The 22,565-nt window shown below is 56.8% G+C and overlaps 2 protein-coding genes across 3 annotated transcripts in view; both read left to right on the forward strand.

The window, feature by feature from the left end:
- The window catches only part of CAPN5 (calpain 5), a 52,333-nt gene that overhangs the window by 26,097 nt on the left and 3,671 nt on the right, over positions 1-22,565 (forward strand). For both annotated transcript variants that reach the window (XM_046015384.1, XM_046015385.1), the window contains exons 4-11: positions 11,770-11,978; positions 15,312-15,504; positions 16,328-16,521; positions 17,176-17,253; positions 18,639-18,834; positions 19,387-19,509; positions 20,955-21,151; positions 22,036-22,151. In XM_046015384.1, the coding sequence (XP_045871340.1) occupies positions 11,770-11,978; positions 15,312-15,504; positions 16,328-16,521; positions 17,176-17,253; positions 18,639-18,834; positions 19,387-19,509; positions 20,955-21,151; positions 22,036-22,151 (1,306 nt within the window). The remainder of the gene's footprint in view (positions 1-11,769; positions 11,979-15,311; positions 15,505-16,327; positions 16,522-17,175; positions 17,254-18,638; positions 18,835-19,386; positions 19,510-20,954; positions 21,152-22,035; positions 22,152-22,565) is intronic.
- On the forward strand, positions 183-4,120 carry LOC123948403 (olfactory marker protein). The gene has a single exon (XM_046015387.1). It carries the CDS (start codon positions 1,950-1,952, stop codon positions 2,439-2,441), a length of 492 nt encoding a protein of 163 aa, XP_045871343.1. The 5' UTR covers positions 183-1,949; the 3' UTR covers positions 2,442-4,120.

Below are 22,565 nucleotides of genomic sequence, written 5' to 3' on the forward strand. Positions count from 1 at the left end.
CCCTATAGACTAACGCCCTTGGCTCTCCATGTCCCCCGGTCCTGCCCACCTTGTTGCCATTTGTGGACCAGCTTCTACCCAGGCACCAGGGGCTTGGCGCCTCCAGTCTCCCAGCCTTTTCTGCCCAATGCTGCTGTGTCCCAGGGATTACCACACCCATGTGGCTGACACCCTGCCCTCATCATCCCGGCCTCAGGTCCTGTTTGCGGCTCCATCAGCCTTTACCGTCAGCAGCCTCGGCTTCCTGTCTCCATGGTAGCCACAGCCCACGCCCACATCTGCCCTTCCCGCAGGTGTTCTGCTGAAGGCCCAGTCTCCCTGGCCTCACCTTCCAGGCGTGTCCGTCATCCTGCACTTTGATACACACCTGCCCCTAAACCTCATTTTGGCTTCGGTCAGTGTCTGTGTACTCTCCCCATATGCACGTCTTCGCCTCTGGCGGGCATTGGCCTTGGGCCCTATCATGTTAGTTCTCTTCTCAGTGCCATTCATTCATGCAGTCATTCAATAAGCGTCTTCTGAGGGCCTCCTATGTGGCAAGCCCTGTTCTAGGTGCCGGCTTAACTCCACAGGAATTCCTCAGCCGTGTTGTTTCCCTCTCTTCTGCCCCTGAAGCTACAGAGTGAAAGATTCTGGGAGGGTCAGGCAGCTTGAGGTCTCACATCCTCTCGAATGCCCTTGGGGGACTGCCCCCAGCGGCCTCCAGAACTGACCTCAGTTGAGATGTTTACAGCAGGACCAGCTGCTGGGTGACCTCCTGCTGATCAGGTGGCCAAGATCCCACTGACTGATTTGACCTCCATCTGGCAGTTACTATGCTTGTGGTCCACTAGACCCTCCAGATCATTTTCAGTTGTTACACTTTGGCCTGTGCCTCTGTCCTCTTTTCTGTGTGTCGTGACATGGCAGCTTCCCCTTTCCCCTCTCCCCCTCCCTCACATATTCCAGTTCTTCCATTCACTAGAATATACTAGCTGAGCCCCTGCTTCCACCTCAGCCACTGTAGAACAGATGTCTGTCAGATTCTTCCTCAGCCTCAGGTCTCCTGGGGGAAACTGAGGCTTGATGTGGATGGAATACGTGCTGGGATTCAGTGGGGAGGAGGCAGGGCCAGTGGACAGGAATCCTGCAGGTCAGTGATTCTCCCAGTCCCTGGACCAGCAGCGTCAGCATCCCCTGGGAGGTTGGCAGAAACACAGATTCCTAGGCCTGGTCAGCCCTGTTCAATCAGAAGCAGTGGGGGTGGAGCCCAGCAGTCATGTTCTAGGTCCTGCAGGGGATTCTGATGAGGTCTAAAGTTTGCCAGCGGGATTAGGTGAGAGATGGATGGCCAGGCTGGTCCTGGCACTGGGGCTGGACTGGAGGGCTCCCAGGGCCCCTGGGAGGTGGAAGGAAGGCCTTGGTGGTAGAGTGTGGAGGGGTGAGGGTGAGGCTGAGCTGAGGGCAAGGTGGCTTCAAGTTCTGGGGTGAGGGCACCTCTCCCATCAGCAGGCCCCCTCCGTTCCTTGTCCCCCCTCCCCTCCTGCCAGGGGGTCTTGCAGCGTCTCCAGTGCACCCCTGCTCCCCAGCTCCCTCCCCTTCTTACTGCCCCAGGCACCCTGGCCTCTTCACAAACAAGCCCTTCTGTGGGAGTCAGGTTGTCAGGGCTGTTACCACAGCAATTGACATCAGCAGCCTGGTCCCCGAGGAACCTGTCGCCCTTCTGCCCGCTGGCTATGCCTCAGTTCCTGCCTCTTGGAGGAGGAGAGAGAAGGCGTGGGGGGCCTCCCACCCCCATTTTGAGCACTGGGCAGGGCAAGCCAGGCTGGGCCTAGGGGCAAGGAGGGGAGGGGCTGGGGGAGGGCCAAAGGGTAGGCGGGGCGTCCTTGGGGGCCTCTGGCCCTGGCAGTGAGTCCCCTGCACACACGCACACTGGGCTCCTAGGCAGCATTGCAGCAGCAGCACCCGGCATGGCAGAGGACGGGCCGAAGCAGCCGCAGCTCAGCATGCCCCTGGTCCTGGACCAGGACCTGACCAAGCAGATGCAGCTGCGCGTGGAGAGCCTGAAGCAGCGCGGGGAGAAGCGCCAGGACGGCGAGAAGCTGCTGCGGCCGGCTGAGGCTGTCTACCGCCTGGACTTCGTCCAGCAGCAGAAGCTGCAGTTCGAGCGCTGGGACGTGGTGCTGGACAAGCCGGGCAAGGTCACCATCACGGGCACCTCCCAGAACTGGACGCCCGACCTCACCAACCTCATGACGCGCCAGCTGCTGGACCCCGCTGCCATCTTCTGGCGCAAGGAGGACTCGGAGGCCATGGATTGGAATGAGGCCGACGCCCTGGAGTTTGGGGAGCGCCTGTCGGATCTGGCCAAGATCCGCAAGGTCATGTACTTCCTCATCACCTTTGGCGAGGGCCTGGAGCCCGCTGACCTCAAGGCCTCTGTAGTCTTTAACCAGCTCTGACGGCTGCTGCTGGCCGCCTTGCCCTCCCCATGCCTGCCCGCCGCCTCCCTCCCCTGCTCCTTTCCCCGAGGCGTGTGTTGGAGGACATTCTTCTAGCTGCTGGCCTGCGCTCAGCGTGCCCAGGACCCTCTGAGCCTGTGTGCTTCCTCCTCTCCTTTCCCGGTGCTGGCACTCCTGCTCCTGCGAGGAGGATGCAGAGGTCCTATAGTCTAGAAGCTGACCTGGCTGCTGCTGCTTCTGCTATAGACCATGGAGGCCTGGTGGGGCCCAGGGCATGTGCCTTCCCTCTGCTTCGTTGTCCGGAGAGAGACCCAGAGACACTGACAGAGACAGACACAGAGAAAGAGATCCAAAGTGCCAGCCTTCGGGCTTCCTCAGGAGACAGAGAGACAGATGACAGAGTGGCCTCCCTGGGGGAACATTGCTCTCCTGGCCACAGTGCCCTTCGCTGAATCCCAGAGGTGAACAGTGAGCCTGAGGACCCAGGAAGGCACCGCTCCTGGCCCAGACCTGGCACGGTCCCGGGATGCTTCAGGGGCCCCAGGACTTCAGGCAGCATGGGGGTGGGGGCTGATCTGGGGCAGTGGGGAGCAGCTGGCAGGTTCGAGGCTGTGCTTACCAGCTCCTGCCCTACTGGGGATGACTTCGGGGGGGGGGGTAAGGGACAGGGAGGGGACGTGAAAAAGTTACGTAGAGATGTATCTATCCATACATGTGCTTATATACTGAGAGAGCGTGCTGTGTTCATGGCTATGTTCTAGAGCCTGTACCTGCAAGCAAGTCTTAGAGTTTTAGATGATCTACTGTGTATTGCCCAGCTGGTTCATGGGTGGCCCTTAGTAGGGGCTTGGTCAGGATGACCTTGGGGAGGGAGCCTCCTGAGCTGAGAGCCTCTGAGGTTCATACAGTGAAGCAGGGAACAGCATAGTGAAGGGATTTCCCTCTGCCAGGGGGAAGCAGGAGAGAGGGGTCCAGAGCCCTGGAGCTGGAGTCAGTAGATTCTTTGGGGCCTCTGTATCCCTGCTGGGATGTGAGGTTTTCCCCTGCTCCCTGGGCAGGAAAGGCTCAGGCCCAAGGGGCACCTCAGGAAGTACCCCAACACCCTGTCTGTCTCTAAGCCAGCTCTGGGTGGTTTTGGTTTTTTTGTTTGTTTGGGTTTTTTTTGGTCAGGAAGAAGCCTATGACACTTTCCTCATGAAGCAGACCCAGCGAGGGCCACAGGGCCCAGCGAACAGACGCACTGAGAGAGGGCGAGAGCCATCCACAGTGGCTGGGGCTGCTGGGAGGGTGAGCCCCATTTGAGGCGTGCAAACAGGAGCGGGGTTTGGGAATGGGCATTCTTTAGGTGGGGATTGGCTGTGGTCCTTTCTGACTCTCCACTCGGGGGCCTGTTCCGGTGGGGCTTGAAGTCCCAGTCTGGTGGCCAGTAGCGCCATCGGGACCCCCAGAGATGGCCCTGCCCTTCGCCTCTCTGCTTGACCTCCCCTTGCAGCTTGGGGGACCCTCTTGGTGCAGACTGCCTGTACCCTCACTCTGAGCCCCCACATCCACTCCTTGTACTGTGTGTCCCCAATAAAGCCTCTGTGCCCTCACCTCGTGGTGTGCAGTGTCTCACCGTGAGCCACCCCTGCCCCCTCTTCAGGAGCTCTGACAGCCCTCTCCCCTCTCCAGTCCCCGCAGAGCCCGGACCATCCCCTCCTTGGCCTTTACCTGCGTTCCCACCCCCTCCCCCCGCTGCTGTCAGAGATGAGGCCTGGAGCAATCAAGGGAATGGCCCATGGTCAGACATCAGGATAGAATTAGAACCAGGTCTCCTGATAACTCAGTGGGGTACCAACACTCCTGGTAGGTTTTTCCCCAGGAGCCCCCAGTACGGCCTCTGTCTGAAGCGTGGGGACATGCTGAGGCCACTGAGAGGCCACTGAGAGGTGCCTTCTGGCAGGTGGGGCCCAAAGGGGCCGGTTGGGGATGCACCAAGCCACACACAGTCTCCAGGGCCCCTCCCTCGTGGGCTGGCTGGCCAGGGGGCAGACCGGATGGGGAGTGGCAGGGGTGGGGTGAGGCTAGGCCTACATCGCCCATTCAGTGCATGTCCTCAGGCAACCCCTGCCCCGCTGACCAGACAAGAATGATGTCACCACATCCCCTTGGTGCCCACTTGGCCCTTCTCTAGAGTTCTTTCCCTTGTCATCTCTCTGGAACTCACTCAGTTTTAGGACAGAGACAGAGAGGCCTGGAGGATGAAGCCATCTGCCTGAAGTCACAGAAGGCGTGGAGGGGCCAAAGGAGGCGGCCGTGTTTGGACCAGGCTCTGGGTCTGCAGCCCCCTCAGGTGGGCAGGGGAGGCCTGCTTCTTCCCAGTGACGGAGGTCACGTCTTGCTTCAGGGGCCACACTTGAGGTTTTGCCTAGGAATGACCCTTGCTTCAAAAGGCTCCATACAACCAGGTCTCACTTCCCGGTCCTCCGCCTCGGAGCCCTCCCCAGAGCAAATGTGGCCATCTTGTTTCCCTTCCCCGAGCCCTGCCCTTCCAGCCCTGGCCTCCGTCCACTCCTGAAGATCCCTGTGCAAGGGGTGGGGGCAACAGAACCCAGCCCTTCCACCCCTGCTCCCCTCCCTGGCTCGACAGCTGCGACTGGGCTGGGAGGATGCCAGGAGTGGGAAACAAGGACCCATTTTCCATGGAACCCATAGGAAACCATAGAGAGAAGAGACCTGCCATCTCCTGAGCTTCTTCCTCCCACTGAGGCAGCGCGTGTTGTGCTGAGGGCCCTGCCACTGACCACCTGTGTGACCCTGTTGGCAGGGACTAACGATGGTGCCTCCTCGTACGGCCCTTGTGAAGCCTGAATGGGTTCATGTTAGTGAAACTCTCAGGGCCTCAGGAGCTGGCCACACAGCACCGTCTCTCCATTTGCTCTTCATGACTCTCCCAGTCACTGGAGACACACGATCTTTTCAGTTATTCTGAGAGGATTGTCAGGAGAACCTATTTACAGAGCAGCAGCGCAGGGTTCAGAAGGTGAGGTGGGTTTCCTGAGGTAGCCCAGCGGCCCAGTGCTTCTGGGAGCAGGTGGTATGGGGTAGAGGGACGACAGGGGGCCAGGCCTGGTCCTGGTTGGAGTGGACGAAAGGGCATGGATTCTCCTGTGCCATCATCACCAGGCTCAGGATGGCCCGGCAGAGGGGATCTTTAGCCTGCATGGTGTAGCTGGGCAGCCCAGCAGGACGGGGCCTGCCCCGACCCTGGAGTCCTGCCCGGGTCTCTGAGCATACGGCTGGGCCCTGTGGACGGGAAACCCCAGATTCCTGCAGGTGCATCACGTCCTCACTCTGCGTGGGGAGCGACGGGGCTCTGCTCTCCCGAGAGTGTGGGGAGTAGGGTTAGGGGACCCAAGCTTCCTGACCTCTTCCCGTCATGGCCTCTGAAACCCGGGAATTTGAGACTCTTGGAATCAGAAGCTGAGAACTGAGGAGCTTCAGGTGCTTGAAAACAGGGACCCTCTATTTTACCCACCTGACTTGGGTAACACAGGCACCACCCGCCCCCTGCAGCCCTTCAGACCTCAGCCCTACCGGCCTTGGGCGGAAATGCCCCCAGCTGGCGCTCTGGGCTCCCAGGCAGAGATCTGTGACGGTGCCTTCCCTGTGCCATGCTTGCATGCACGCTGGCACTCACAGACACAGGATGCCCGTGTGCACACACACACGCGCGTGCTGTGTACACCACGTGCACTGGCATTCATGCACTCGCACACTCAATGCAGGCGTGTCCCACTGGCTCAAGAGTCCGAGGGGGATTTGAGCCAGGAGTGCTCCAGGCCCCAGGGCCCCACGTGCCTGCCTCGCCTGAGCTTTCTGGGCTGATTCTGTAGTGGGTGCCAGGGGCTTTCCAAATCCCCCACAGTCTTTGCCTTGCTACCAGCTCAGCCTAAGTACGAGCGTTGCGCCCTCAGGCCTCTCTTTTCCCATCTGCGTGGGGGAGCTGTTGCTGAGGTTCCCCTCCGCAGGGAGGCTGCCCGGGTCACCTGAGCTGGGTCACCTGAGCTCCCTGCCAGTCCCAAGGTTTGCCGGATGTTGTGTGGGCGCACACACTTGTCCTGTGTTCCCCAGCGGGATGAGCCCTCCTCACAGGTGCACAGCCCTCCACAGTTAAGGTGACACCCCCAAAGCTACTGTCAGTCCTGGGTCTCCTAGCAGCCCTGGGGTAGGGGAGGCAGAGGCCGGCGCTGAGGCTCAGAGTGGCGGCCAGTCGAAGCGAAGTCCCGGCCATGCAGTGTGGTTGGGCGGGGGTCCAGTAGCGGCTGCAAGGTGACCGGTTGGATGGCCCTGCTGCGGCTGGCACTTGGAGATTTTTCTTCCACAAAGCCTTGTCCAGCTGGGGAGCTGACCTCTCTGTACAGGGTGTGGGGGGGATCTGGGGGTGAGTGGGGCTCAGCCCCGCCCTCCAGAAGCTCCCTTCTGGAAAGGGAAAGAGCCTGGGGAAGGGCTGCCCTGGGAGCACCAGGCCCGGAGAGCCCTGCATACTGCTGCTCAGCTCGCCCCCGAGGGACAAGGAAGGTACCGGAGAGGGAGCCACACATGCAGAGCCGAGGTGGCCTGAAGCACCACGGGTGTAGATTTTCTGGGAGCCCGAGGTGGGAGGCGGTGTTGGGGGGTGAGGCCGAGAGGGTCAGCAGAGCCTCAGGGCTGTGACTGCTGGGCCAGGGAGCTGGTGGCCCTGGGGATGGGGCATTTCAGCTGGAGACAACGAGGAGAGAGATGACTTACTGTGCTCCCTGCTGCCTGGCCCTCCACCTCAACAAGGGTCAGCTCGCTGCCACTCTTGTTTTCCTCGTATTCCCCTCCCCCCACGCCCTCCAGGCAACATGTCATTTCATCTGTAAATATTTCCGGATGCATCTCTGGGTAATAAGGGGTCTTCAAAAACAAAACAAAATAAAACAAAAACAAAACTCTGTAACCGCAATCCTAGAACAACTAAAATAATTTCACATTTCACGGTAATTCCCTCATAGCATCAAATGCCCAGTAGGAGTTTTGGTTTCCAATTTCTGCCATAAAGGTCGGTGTGTGTGTTTTTGTTTTTTTTTTCTCATTTTATTTATTTTTTCAGCGTAACAGTATTCATTCTTTTTGCACAACACCCAGTGCTCCATGCAAAACGTGCCCTCCCCATTACCCACCACCTGTTCCCCCAACCTCCCACCCCTGACCCTTCAAAACCCTCAGGTTGTTTTTCAGAGTCCATAGTCTCTTATGGTTCGCCTCCCCTCCCCAATGTCCATAGCCCGCTCCCCCTCTCCCAATCCCACCTCCCCGCAGCAACCCCCAGTTTGTTTTGTGAGATTAAGAGTCATTGTGTGTGTGTTTTAATTTTACGTTCAATTAGCCAACATAGAGTACACCATTAGTTTCAGATACAGTGTTAAATAATTCATCAGTTGCTTCTAACACCCAGTGCTCATCACGCCACGTGCCCTCTTTAATGCTCCTCACCCAGCAACCCTATCCCCCCACCTCTCTCCTTCCTCAACCCTCAGTTGGTTTCCTATAGTTAAGAGTTTCCATTGTTTTTTTTTTCCCTTCCTGATAACATCCCATTAGTTTTCCCTCCCTTCCCCTATGACCCTCTGAGCTGAGCTGTTTCTGTATCACATATGAGTGAAACCGCGTGATAAGTCTTTCTCAGACTTGGTTCACTCAGCCTCATCCCCTCCAGTTCCACTCACGTCGACACAAATGGTAAATATTCATCCTTTCTGATGGCTGAGTAATATTCTGTTGTGAGTATATATCACATCTTCTTTATCCATTCACCTCTCTGTGGACATCCCAGTTTGGCTATTGTGGACGTTGGTATGAACGCTGGGGTGTAGGTGGCCCTTCGGATCACTGCATATATTACAAAGCTGTGACCATCAAGGCAGTATGGTACTGGCACAAAAACAGACACATAGATCAATGGAACAGAACAGAGAACCCAGACACAGACCCTCATTTTCTCTATTTTTTGAGTGTCTTCTATTTTACTGATTCCTGCTATCTTTATTATTTCTTTCCCTTTACTTGGGGAAAAATTTTTTTCTAGACTCTTGAGGTAGACATTTCTTCAATATTAAACCTTTTCTTCCATCCATCGTTGGCTCGGTTTTCATGGTGATGTTTCAAGTGTTCTCTCTGCCCTGCATTTCCTGTAAGCACAGACTTCCCCTCGTGGTTCTGTGAAGTTCAGGCTCAAGTTTTTGGCATGACTGCTTCACAGGAGACCTTGCATACTTCTCTCATGAGGCACGTGATGGCTGCTCGTCTCTCTTTTTCATGATGTTAGAAGCTGTCCATGACCAATGCTAAATCCATTATTTGCCAGTGGTCGTGAAATGGTGAGAGTCTCATATTCTAGTCTTTTCCTCCTTTCTGAAGCTCATCTCCAGATACAAACCTCCCTTCATCTGCTGCTGTTGGTTCCCCACTGGCCCAGTGGGATAAATCCTGATTCTTTACCTTAATTTTCCAGTTTTAAAAGAAAAATGAGTTGATTCCCAGCTATCCTCCAAGAGTGACTGATGATTTGTTGTTGTGAGTATCGTTGTGGTCTCGTAGATGGGAACCTGTCTGATGTGTCTTGATCCATTGCAGTGATTACTCTTACTGATGCTGCGCTTGGCCCGTCTCTGGCCAGTGGGAGCCTCTGTAGGTTGGTCTTGGAATCCTGTGATGTGGCCAGAGGGTCTTTGGTTGCTTCCTTGATTCCTGGTATGACTGGACATGGTGTGGAAGCTTTGAGTTTGAGGGCCTGTATGAGTATACCTTCTTGCACAGTGTCTTCCTCCTCGCTCAGGACCCTGCTGGCAGCAGAGGGAGTGTGGGATAAGAAACCGGCCATGCTAGGCTCACCCGTGATGTAGGAGGGGAAACTGAGGCCCATGGGGATCCCTGACTCAGGATCTCCAGGCCCTAGAGCCTCATTAGCTGCTTCCTGAGCCACAGAAGGCGCAGGGCCAAACCCCAGGTTTGGCTAATGATCCTTCTGCATCCCCAGCAGTAGTCCCAGAGCCCTGTGAGGGCTCCTCTTCCTCCCTCCCTGGCCCCCGTGCAGTCCAGAGTTTTCAGGTAGTGGGGGAGGGTGGATGGGCCTGGCTGGTGTGCTCAGTTTCCGACTCCCTATCCCTCGGTGCCCTTGGGAAGCTCCTCTTCTCTCCACCTTCCCATCTGTGCAGTGGGGATGATAAGCCACCCTGTGTGTGCTCCACTTTTGATACAGCTTTCTGTCCTGAAAGCAAAGAGAGAGGGTGTTGGGTGCTGGGGCAGAGGCTGGCCTGGGAGGTTTACGAAAGAACACAGAACTGACTAAAAAGGGACCACCAGGCAGTGTCGAGTTCTTGCTGGGTTCCAGGTGCTGTGCGAGGCCCTGAAGCCCCGAGTGTGAATCCTGCCTCCCTCCCTGGTCCTCATGGGCAACACTGTGCCAGCAACTTCCCATGGTATTGCCCTGAGAGGTGGCGGGAAGGGCGGGGGGCGGCTGAGCGAAGAGCTGGGTCTGTGTCTGGCCCCGGGCAAACCTCCGCTGCTGGCAGCTTCATTTGCTTGGTCTCCAGTGTCTCACAGGGACCGTTTGTCTTTGCCAACATCCCTGTTGATGGTAAGAGGTGTGTAAACAAAAACCCTCTTAATGAGTGTGGGGGTTGGGGAATGGCTTTTGGCTGAAGTGTCTGTGCACAGGCTGGTCTGGGCCTTGGGATTTATGGCCTCCTGATGCATCTCTGGTTTCTCGGTCTGGATGCCTGTGTGCCCACCCCCATCCCTGAGGGTGGTTCTCTTCCAGAAGGAGCTGCCCATGGTCCCAGCCCCTGCCTTGGTCCCATGCTAGGGAGAGCCAGCAAGTCACCTGACTCTAGGGTGAGGGGCTTTCCCTTCTCTGCCCACCTCCTGCTACCCAGATTTGCCTCTTTCTACCAGACTAGAGGCCTCCTGAGGGCAGCAACCGTAGCTGATTCACCTGGGTCCTAAGTGTCAGCACGGGTCCCCTGCAGAGCGGTCTACAAGTCACAAGTCTGAATCTTGGCTTTCAACCCAGGTCTGCCTGACTCCAAAGAATGTGTGTTTTCTGACTGTGTGACCGTGGGCAAGTTGCTTGTCCTCTCTGAACTTCAGGGTTTGTTAGCTGTAAAGGAGGGATAGATGATAATAAGCTATGCACAGGGTTACGGTGCGAATTAAACTGAGATAATCTGTCGTGGTTGCAGACGTGGCACCTGGCGTGTCCCAGATGTTCCATAAATAATATTGTTAGAGACCCAATCAGTGCCTATGAATTTTAACACCTGTTGATGGAGCACCATCTCTGGGCCAGGCCCTGGACAAGGTGTTGGGCATATGGCAGGGGCCAGGCCCTGGACAATGTGCTGGGCATATGGCAGTGACCTGCCCTCAGAGAGTTAGATTTCCAGTGCTAATAACAGAATTGAGTGGGATGACACATGCTTGTTTAATTATAATTGTGGTAATGGTCCCCGAGGAGAAGGGCCAGGGGCCATGAGTTGGACAAATGGGGTCCTAGCCTAGTCTGAAAAGTCAAGGAGGGCTTCCTGGAGGAGGAAGTGGGTCCTAAAGGGCAAGTGAGAATCAGCTGAGTGAACAGGAGAAGGAAGAGCAGGTGCAAAGTTCGGGAGCAGAGAAAGAGCCTGGAGCAGGGAGCAGGGGCTGAGGGGGTAGAAAAGCCAGCCCGGAAGTTGGTGGCGGGACAGCGCACCTTAAGGGTTTGGACTCACTTCCCAGGGAGGTGATACGATCAGAAAGATAGATCACTGTGCTGCTGTGTGGGCCAAGGGCACGTGTGGTGGCTGGTGCTGTTAGAGGGTTCTGGGCTGGGAGGTGGGGGCTGGTCAGGCTGGCGCCAGGGGACAGACGGGAGATGGATTTTAGCAGAATGTAGGAGCTCAGATTGCCCGGGTAGGATGGACTGAGGTAAAAGGAGGGGCCGCTCAGGCTGGATTGGGTGCTGGCAGCGCCATTCACCAGATGGGGGCTGGGAGGGATGTGGTGTGGAAGACGCAGAGGGAGGTGCCAGGAAGGGCGCCGGAAGCTCCTAGACTCTTAGAGTGACAGCTGGCAGGAGCCTATGCCTAACCACTGCAGAGAAGGGAAACTGAGGCCCAGAGATGAGAAGTGTGCACCCAAGTCCCATGCTTGTTCATGGCAGAGATGGGGACAGGACCCACTATTCCTTTCTCCTTTGATTCCCTCCAGGCAGCCCGCCCCCACCGTGTCCTCAGGAAGCCAGATGTGACCTGCACTGTGTTCCCGTCCTGTCCCCTTTCCCGTCCAGGTCATCCCAGACTGGAAGGAGCAGGAGTGGGACCCCGAGAAACCCAGTGCTTATGCGGGCATCTTCCACTTCCACTTCTGGCGCTTCGGGGAGTGGGTGGACGTGGTCATCGACGACCGGCTGCCCACGGTCAACAACCAGCTCATCTACTGCCATTCCAGCTCCCGCAACGAGTTCTGGTGTGCCCTCGTGGAGAAGGCCTATGCCAAGTAGGTACAGGCAGGGGGCCGGTGGGTGGGGGGCCAGCCTGGGGCAGCTCGGCTGTGGGGCTCTGCGTGGCTGTGCCTCCAGCCTGCGCTCCCGGCACAGAGAGGCGAGGGGCTGCTTCAAAGTCACACAGCGCCCTCAGAGCCTGGGAACACAGGGCGTGGCCAGCTGAGCCTGCACTGTTGCGGGGGCCAGGGAGACCTGGACTGTAGGTCTGTTACCTGGTGTCCTGTCCCCAAAACCCACCCCCGCAGGGAAGAATAGCTTCTCCTTATTCTACCTGAGAGGGCAGAGCCAGCACTCACATTTGGGTTGCTGGGTTTTCCCCTCAGATCCAAGCTGCCAGGCCCTCCATGGCAGCCTGGCTGGGATGTGGGCTCTCAGAGCCCTGGCTGGTTGTGGAGCATGGACTCTCCTTGCCCGTTGGGCTCCCCTTCGTCCACTCATCCATCTGTCTACCTGACTGACTGTCTGTTCTGTCTCCACCGACCCCCACTCCTGCTCTGTGCCAGGCCCTAGGTACCCAGCACGGGCTCCAGCGAAAGCTGGCTGAGCTGTGGAGGGCTTTGGGGCAGAGTGACCTGCTCAGGCCCCTGCAGGTCAGGGGCAGGCCTGGGGGAGGAGGGTGAGTGGGGTCGGAGACCAGCCCACAGGCTCTGTGGGAACCTTTCCCTGGTTCCACCTCCCAGGCCCACCTGGTGGTCTCCTTGGACTGTGTGTGTGTGTGTGTGTGTGTGAGAGAGAGAGAGAGAGAGAGAGAGAGAGAGAGAGACAGACAGACAGACAGGTAAAGGAAGGACACCAACTTTCAACATCAAAAACAAACTCAAGAAAACGCAACATTGACATATTCCATTTTCAGTCCAAAGGGAGCCAACCTCGCCCCCTGGTGGGCCCCGATTCTCCAGGACCGCAGTTGCAGGGGTCCCCCTTCCCTTTCCAGGAGTGTCCCTCACTAGCCCCTCAGTAGCAGCTTCTGCTTTGGTCTCTGTGCGTCTGTCTGTTCCTGCTGGATCCTATCAGCGGAATCCTACAGTATTTACCCTTTCGCGTCTGGCTTATTTCTTGGCGCGCGATGCTGTCCGTGCTCACTTCCGTTGCAGCATGCCGGCGTGTCCTTCCTGTCTAGAGCGGCACAGAATTCCGTTGCGTGGATAGGTCCTGCTTCGTTTCTCCATTCATCTGTCGGCGGCCTCGGGTCGTTTCCACCGTGGGCTGTGGCGAACATATCGCTGTGAACGTGGGTGTGCAGGTGTCCCTCTGAGTCTCTGCTCTCAGCCCTTCGCAGTGTACACCTGGGACGGAACTGCAGGATCTCCTGGGAGTTCTGTGTTTGAATTTTTCAGTGACTGCACGACTGTCCTCCACAACAGCTGCGCTATTCATGCCTGCTTGCTTTTTCATTTATTTACTTTTAAAATTGTAAAATGAATGCGTGTCTCTTATAGCAGATCCAGCAAATATAGAAACCCAGGAAGAAGGTAATAAAAGTCGCCTGTGCTTCTGCATATTTTTCCAGGCCTCTCTGCTTCTCTGTTTGGGGCCACCTGAGTGAACCAGGCTCCCTGCCTTCCGGAACCTTCGCTCCCCTCCCTTCCAAGTCCCGGCCACTCACTTCTGTCTCCCTCCCTGTGCTACTTGTGTCCTCTCCACACCCTCCCCACCGCTTAGCAACTCCTTTAATATATTTTTTAGGGGCGCCTGGGTGGCTCAGTTCGTTAAACAGCTGCCTTTGGCTCAGGTCGTGATCCCAGGGTCCTGGGATCGAGTCCCACATCCGGCTCCTGGCTCAGTGGAGAGCCTGCTTCTCCCTCCCACTCTATCTGCTGCTCTCCCTGCTTGTACTTTCCCTTTCTGTTAAATGGATAAATAAAACCTTAAAAAAATGTTAAAAAAATTTTTTTAGAAGATTATTTATTTATTTGACAGAGAGAGACACAGCTAGAGAGGGAACACAAACAGGGGGTGTGGGAGAGGGGGAAGCAGACTTCCCTGCCCAGCAGGGAGGCTGATGCAGGGATCCATCCCAGGACCTTGAGATCATGACCTGAGCTGAAGGCAGCCGCTTAACTGAGCTACTCAGGCGCCCTCCTTTAACATCTTTTTTTTTTTTTTTTTTGTAGGTTACCTTGCAAAACCTGTGTTGCTGTTTTGTGGCTTTTTTTTTTTTTTGTAGGTTTTTTGTAGGTTACCTTGCAAAACCTGTGTTGCTGTTTTGTGGGGAATGGCAAAAGATAGGTCAGGCATAGATTTTCATAGATACGTGTAGATTTTCAGTTTATGTAATCTGTTTTGTTGTATATCCCATTCTGCTGCTCATGTTCACGTTCAGCACTGCCTTTAAGACGCCCAGCCTTTTCCTAACATTCACAGAAGAAGCCACAGTTGTGCCCTTGGCACATGGTAGGTTGCACATAGTAGACAATTAGTGTTTTTTATTTTTATTTATTTATTTATCAGTAATCTCTACACCCAATGTGGGGGTTGAACTCATGACCTTGAGATCAGGAATCCCATGCTCTACTGACTGAGCCAGCCAGCCATGCTTAATGTTTTTTAAGTGAATTATTGCATACATTTTCATTTTTTGTAACTTTTTAAAAGATTTATTTATTTGTCTTCAGAGAGAGAGCGTGTGCGCATGTGCTGGGGCCTAGGGGCAGAGGGAGCGGGAGGGAATCAGCCAGGAGACTCCCTGCCACATGTAGAGCCTGACACTGGGCACGATCTCAACCTGAGATCATGACCTGAGCTGAAACCGAGTCGGATGTTCAACCAGCTGACCCAGGCGCCCCTGCCGACATTGGAAACATCCCCGGAATCCAGCTGTATTGTTTTGTCAAACGTACCAAGCGAGCACCAGAGATTTCCTGCCACAGGATTTCCTTTACAAGGCTTCATTGGGTGGCAGCCTCACATCCCAGAGCATGGATGCAGCATTAGTTTCTAAAGTCAATTCCTTGTTGTTAGGCATTTAGGCGATTTCTGTATTTACATCGTTATAAATAACATAGATTATTTGTAATTGATGTTTCAAAAACTACGTGAGCTTTAAACACTTTTGAGAAGAATTGCTTGATTTCTGGACTGCTAAATTGAAGGACAGGCTGCTAGGGCGAAGGGGAATTTGGGTGACAAAATGGTGTGGTTTGGTGGGACAAACACTGATCTAGGAGCCAGTGATATGGATTACAATGTTGGCTCTGCTGTGACCTGCTCTGTGACCTTAGTGGTGTGCTTGACCTCTCTGAGTCCCCAAAATATCCCCTGGAAGATGAGGGATTTCAGCTGGCTGGGGATCGTGAGCTGGGAATTCTTTCCACATTGCTCCTCAGGCTGGCGGGCTGTTACCAGGCCCTGGATGGAGGCAACACGGCAGATGCGTTGGTGGACTTCACAGGTGGTGTGTCTGAGCCCATCGACCTGACCGAGGGTGGCTTCGCCCACGATGAGGCCAAGAGGAACCAGCTCTTTGAGCGTGTGTTGAAGGTGCACAGCCGGGGAGGCCTCATCAGTGCCTCCATCAAGGTGAGAGCGCAGAGGCAGCCCTCCCAAGCTTCTTCGCCGGCCCTTACTGGGGAGGGAGCTGGCCGTGCTGTCCCCGGCAGGGCCCCTGCTCAGATTGGCTCCTAAATCTTTGCCCTCAGCCTGGGGGGTGGAGGGGAGTAGTTGGGAGTGGCGTTCCCCCTCCCCAGTGATGGGCAGCACAGGCCATAGGCCCCTGTGCCCTAATTTCTATGGTATGAAATACCTTCCGGTTTGGCCAGCATCTCCCTTTTATGGGCATCTTGTGCTGGGGCGAGGGGTGTCTGTACCTCTGACGGTCCCTTAGTCGGGGTTTGAGGCATCACGAGCTACAAGGTGACCGGAAAGGGGGGAGCCACCTCCTGCAGCTGGCGCAGGCCCGAGTGCTTCAGGAGGATCATCTTATTTCATTGACTTACTCCTAATCCAGGTGGGGAAGCTGGGGCTCAGTGCAGACACCAGCGGGGAGTTGTCTAGACCGGAAAAAGGAAAAGCCCTGATTTGGAGCATTTACTGATTTCTGTGGTGTCAGTACTCTCACTGTGTTCATTTCAAGCTAAATGTTTTAACAGTTGCGCAGCTGAGCCAGTGGCAGTGATCTCCAGTACACCCCCGAGCCAAACCCACTTTAGATCCGTTCCTTGCCCCGCACTGCCGCTCACTGGGGGCTTTGCGAACTCTGAGCTCCGTCCCTAACCACAGCCTCTGCTTTGTGTAGGGCTGTCATTCCTTCCCTGTCCCTCCTTGCAAACCAGCCCCCATCCCTACCCCTCCAGCTGGAGCCTGACCCAGCTCTGCCTCTCTGGGCAACTGTATCCTCCCACAGGCAGTGACAGCAGCAGACATGGAGGCCCGCCTGGCGTGTGGCCTGGTGAAGGGCCACGCATATGCCATCACTGACGTGCGCAAGGTGCGCCTGGGCCACGGCCTGCTGGCCTTCTTCAAGTCGGAGAAGCTCGACATGATCCGCCTGCGGAACCCCTGGGGCGAGCGGGAATGGAACGGGCCCTGGAGTGACACGTGAGGCCCAGGGATGGGAGTGTGGGCACAGGACAGACCCCGGTATGAGAGCTTGGGCAACGGCAAAGGTGGGGCTTCTGGAGGTGGTGGCTGGGCCTAGAAGGCTTTGGGAGGAGGATGACATTAGGAGACTTACGTTGCAGCAGGCGTGTGTGGGGGTGGGTTGGGGTGGAGGGTGGATTCTGCAGAGCAAGGGCCTGGAGGTAGGGATAAGCTGATTCCTGTAGGGGACAGAGAGCCCCACCTGGTGGTGAGTGGGGAAGAAAGCAGGGAGGGAGACCACCAGGGGTGAGAATGGGGGTGACTGCTCTGTGTTCAGCTCATGGCCTTGGTGAAGCTAGGACAGGAACGGAGCCAGACCTCCAGTGGGGGAGCCCCCTCCCCTGAGGGTCATTCTGCCCTTGCCGCCAGTCTGTGGCTTTGCTCTCAGACCTCCGGCCCCTGGCATGGAAGCAGCCCATGGTTACCTGTGGGAGTGGCAGACAGGCTTTTTGGAAGGGGCTGGGCTTGGCCCTGGTGCCCACAGCTACACCCACACTGATGGATGCCTGGTGCTGAGCTCGCCCTCATGCCTCCTTTCCCTTGCCAGGGTGGCCCTGGTGGGGTCTCTCCTCTTACGCTCCCCCTTCTTCCCTCCCCATGTCCACATGCCAGCTCGGAGGAGTGGCAGAAAGTGAGCAAGAGTGAGCGGGAAAAGATGGGTGTGACCGTGCAGGACGACGGGGAGTTCTGGTGAGTGAGCTCTTGTCCCAGGTGGGCGTCCGGGGGCTGTGGCAAGGGGCACCGAAGGGGAGGCCAGGGCCAGGGCTCTAGCCAGTACCCCACCATTAGCTTGCTCTGTGGCCTTGGACAAGCCATTTCTGTGCAGTGAGTTGGGCAGTAATGGGCCCATCATCCCCATGGTCCTCAGTGCCAACCACAGGGGACCCCGAGCTGTTCCAGCTGGGCCCTCGGCAAGTAGGCCGGGATGCCAGCAGGTGGGGCCTTGACTGAAGGGCAGGGGGCATGCTGGCTGCCTGATTGGTGGGAGCAGGGAGGGGAGAGGAGAGGCCTTTCAGAGTGGCTGCCCCCTAAGCTGGCCTCAGGGTGCAGAGGAGCCTTTGGTGGGCCAGAAGGGAGACCCAGCCCGGGGGCGAGAGAGTACACTGGGTTTGAGAAGAGGGAGTTCAGGGAGGCGAGGGGAGCTCCAGGGGTATGGGGGTGTGGGTTGGAGGTTGGCTGGGAAGATGACAGCAGCCTTGCTTAAAGAGCCCAATAATGAATGATTTCTGCATTCATCCACTCGTGCGTCCAGTCGTCCCGACTCTGTGCCAAACTCGGAGTCATTCTTCAGCAGGACCCCTGATCCTGATAGTCCATTGCCTCCTGGAGGGGCATGGGGCACCCTTAGTGCCATGGATGCCTTGAGGGCCCCAGGCCGGCTCAGAGGCTGATGATAGTGATCCAGGGGTCAGGGGAGTCACAGCAAGTCCCCCCCCCGACCCAGGCCCTCTGGTCTAGGCTCCTGCAGATGAAATCTGCTTCGCCCAGTGTGACTCGGGGGTCTGCTGAATTAAAACAGAGTAGTGGAAAACTGTCATCAGGGGAAAGAGCTTCTTTGTAAGGCCTGTCTCCTGTGTGCTCACATTTAATGCACGTATGTGCCTGTTCTCATGTATGTGCACACTCGAAGCGGGGTGGGCATAGCTGACCTTCCCCGGGCTCCTGAGGTATGCTGGGCGGCACGTTCCCCAAGGGGCTCCCGCCACCAGTGTCTTTGGGCCTCCCAGCAGCTGTGGTTGATGATGGATGGAAACGTGCTTTATAAACTGTAGAGGGCTGGCCACAGGCGTCCTTGGTACTATTAACAACTGAAGAGCCGGCCTCTGCCAGTTCATATCCGCTAGAATTTGTACCACACGCTTGGATTGCTTTCCTCAGTTCCTGCACGAGCTGTGAGAGAGGCAGCTGTTGTGAGGGTCAGTGCCGTCTTACACATCAGGAGACTGGGACCAGAGGAGTCATGAGGCAGGCGTCTGCACGCACCCCCATGTGGGTGGTGGCTCAGGGCACATAGGGTGAGGGGGCAGGTGGGCCAGGCAGGGGACCTGGCCGGCTCAGCGCCCCACTGTGGCCAGGATGACCTTCGAGGATGTGTGCCGATACTTCACCGACATCATCAAGTGTCGCCTGATCAACACATCTTACCTGAGCGTCCACAAGACGTGGGAGGAGGCCCGGCTGCGGGGTGCTTGGACGCGGCACGAGGATCCCCAGAAGAACCGCAGTGGAGGTTGCATCAATCATAAGAACACCTTCTTCCAGAACCCGCAAGTGAGCGTGCTCAGCAATCCCATCCCCTGCCCTTGCCATCATCCTGCATGACCCTGGGTACCTCCCGATGATAAAGAGAAGGAACTAAGGTTCTGGGGACTTATGTCTATCTCGTCCAGAGTTACCGGGACATTTAGAGGGAGGCTGAGCCGAGGACTCGAACCCTGTGTTTCTACACCTACAGCGCTGCTCTTGCCGGGGGAGCTTGCCAGACTGGCTCTCCCTCAGGGAGGACGTCTCCCCTGCAGCCTCCTTAGTTGTGACCCTGGCAGCTTATTAGTTCTCATGTGTGTCGTGCCTTCATTTGGCACCAACTGCATGTGGGCTCGGAGCTGAGCCTCCCTGATGTCATCAAGTCTAGTTGCCACTCCCGCAGGGTGGGCATCGTGGGCCCGGGTCATAGATGAGGGACCGAGGCTCAGAGAGGCGCTGTGACTCATGCGGGCTCTCCCCTTTGAGCTGGGGCCTGGCTCCGGCCTAGCTTCAGGGAGCCGGCAAGCCCGTGTCCGGCACGGTCTTACCACAGTGTTTCTTCCTCTGCTGTCCCTGCAGTACATCTTTGATGTCAAGAAGCCAGAAGATGAAGTGCTGATCTGTATCCAGCAGCGGCCGAAACAGTCCACCCGCCGGGATGGCAAGGGTGAAAATCTGGCCATTGGCTTTGACATCTACAAGGTGAGTCCAGCTGGGTCCCCTGCTCTGGGTGAGGAGAGCGAGGGAGCTGGATTTTAGGCCACCTGGGCCTGGGGGAGAATATTCTAGAACACTCTGGTCCCTGACCTCATCCCTGCCCTCTGGCCACAGTGGCTGATGCCCTGGGCCTGCTGTGGCATGAGCCCTCTTTGGAACACCTGCAGAGGGCTCCACCTGCCTGGGGTTGGCTGCCCTGGAGCTATCAGCCTGGTTTCTTTCCTTCCAGGACCCACAGGCTATTTGGTGGTTGGGAAGGGGAAGACATCCAGTTGTCAGGCCACACCCTGGGAGGCTCTGGGTCCCCCTGAGCTGGAGGCCCTGCTGGGCCCTGGGAGGCAGGCATCCTGGGCAGAGCCAGGCAGGCTTCCCGCTGGTGGCTCCCACTGGTCTGGGGCCTGAGACTGTGCTCATGTTGCGACACCCAGGGTGTGACAGCACACAGCATAACAGGACACCATGGGCCCCCCAGATGCCCAGAACCTCAGGAGACCACATGTGGGCTAAGCCCCTGCATTAGATGTGCTTGGTCATGTCCTGACAGTCTGTGCGTGTCCTTGTGTTGCGACGTCCGCTGTGTGCTGGAGTGTTCTGACTTTGACCTGTTGGGACCTCACGTGATAGGGCTGCAGCTCATCATGGCAGGAGTTGACTAGCATGTCCTGGCAACTGGTGACGTCATTGCCTGGCCCCGGGCTGTGTTATGGGCTGATAGTGACTCTGGGGGTTGCCCTAGAGTCAGAAACCGCAGGGACGTCATAACCAGGGGGGAGTCCTGGTGTCTTCCTACTCTTAATGGCTTCGCTGAGACCTAATCCACATGCCGGACAGCTCACTCATTCATTGTGCCGTGACTTGGAGCATATTTGGAGAGTTGTGCGACCATTGCCACTATTTTATTTTTAATTTTTTTTTCCAAATGATTTTTTTCCCATTTTATTTTATTTTATTTCTTTTCGGTGTTCTAGCATTCATTGTTTATGCACCACACCCAGTGCTCCATGCAATACGTGCCCTCCATAATACGCACCACCAGGCTCACCCAACCCCCTACCCTCCTCTCCTCCAAAACCCTCAGTTTGTTTCTCAGAGTCCAGAGTCTCTCATGGTTTGCATCGCCACCATTTTAGAGCATTTTCCTCACCCCGAAAAGAAACCTGGCACCCTTCAGCCGCCACTGCTCGGTGCCGTGCGCGGGTCTGCATCACCCGGTCACGGGACTCGGGCAAGCTCCCATCTACCCCTGTCTCTGCCCATTTGCCTTTTCCGGGCAGTGCACGGACGCAGATTCTGTCACCCTATTCACGGGCAGGAGCATCAGAGCAGAAACCGGTATTGGGAGGTAGGGGTTGGGGGGGGTCGGGGTGGAGGGAGCGCAGGGGGCGGGGCGTGCGCGTGACCCAGCCCCCTCTCCCTGTGCGCATGGGCAGGTGGAGGAGAACCGACAGTACCGCATGCACAGCCTGCAGCACCGGGCTGCTAGCTCCATCTACATCAACTCGCGCAGCGTCTTCCTGCGGACAGACCAGCCCGAGGGCCGCTTTGTCATCATCCCCACCACCTTCGAGCCTGGCCACACTGGCGAGTTCCTGCTTCGGGTCTTCACTGACGTGCCCTCCAACTGCCAGTGCGTGGGGGCTGCTCGGGGCCGCGGTTGGGAGCGCCCCGTCCCCATACCAGGCTGCCCCAGAATCTGCAGCCGCAGAGATGTTACGTGTCTGCCCCAGGCATGGAGCCCAGCCCTCCAGCCTCCCTAGGCTGGCACTGGCACTCATGGCACCCATGGCCATCCTTCTCCCCTCCCCTCCTCCTCCATCCCCTCTCTTGGCTACATAAAGGGACAATGTCTCATATGTGCATGGCACTTCACAGTTTACAAAGCTTTCAGTCATCTCATTTGCTCTTCCTGAACCCCAAGTGGGGGCCTGATCCCTCCATTTTACAGATCAGGATTGGGGATCATGGTTGGGGGGTGGTTTCCAAGGTCCTGACACCAGTGGTTGAGTTGGGCTAGGTGGACTGCTGGAACCATTCCATCCCTGCTGGGGTGCAGACCCTGTCAGCCCCACATTGCCCTCCCACTTCGGTAGGCAGCTCCTTGCACCCACGACAGACCTGGGAGGCAGCATGTGTGGTGGGCTCAGTGGAACTGAGTCCTGCCAGTCCACATTCCACCTCTGTCCCGCTGTGGGCCAGATCCCTTCTCCCGATGAGCCCAGTGCTTCATAGTCTATTAAATGGGCGTGGTAATAGTCACCTATCACCCAGGGCTTCGGGAAGATGACACATAATACCTGTAACATCCCAGCAGAGGGCTGGGCCCACAGCAGGTGCTCAGTAAATTGCTTTTCTCTCCGGGAGAATGGGACACCCTTACAGAGAGAGAGAGCAGCAGGAAGCCCAGGGTGGTTTGTCCAGGATAAGTAGTGTCTGGACTAAATATTGCTCCCCTTCCCTTCCCCCTTCTTGAACCCTCTCACCTCACCCCTCTCCTCCTCTGCCCTGTCCCAGAGAGCTGCGCCTGGACGAGCCCCCTCGCTCCTGCTGGAGCTCCTTGTGTGGCTACCCCCAGCAGGTGACCCAGGTGCACGTCCTAGGGGCTGCTGGTCTCAAGGACTCCTCAACAGGTGAGTTAGCCCGGGGAAAGCTCCAGGACCTACCTCACTGAGGAGGTGGCCCCGTCCTCTTCCCACTGCTCAACAACAGACATCCAGCCTCCAGAACTCTCCTGCTCTCACTCACTGAGTGAGCAAACCTTTCCTAATATCCGTGCTGGGCCGAACCTTGGAATGAAACTGGTTGCCTAGAGAGGAACTGGACACCTGCTCTTGGGCAGCTTCCCATGTGGTGGGGACAGTCAGACACAGGAACAGACAGCCGGGAGGCATGGCTTAGGGAAGGCTTCCTGGAGGAGGTGGCCTTTCTCCAAGCTGAGGAAGCATTAAGATATGCTGGTGAAATGGATTAGGGGAGAAGAGTGCTCAGGGCAGGAGGAACAGCATGGAGGCCAGGGATCGCCAGTGAGCCCCCCCCGCCCCGCC

This window comes from Meles meles, chromosome 8 (assembly GCF_922984935.1).
Source record: "Meles meles chromosome 8, mMelMel3.1 paternal haplotype, whole genome shotgun sequence".
NCBI lineage: Eukaryota > Metazoa > Chordata > Mammalia > Carnivora > Mustelidae > Meles > Meles meles.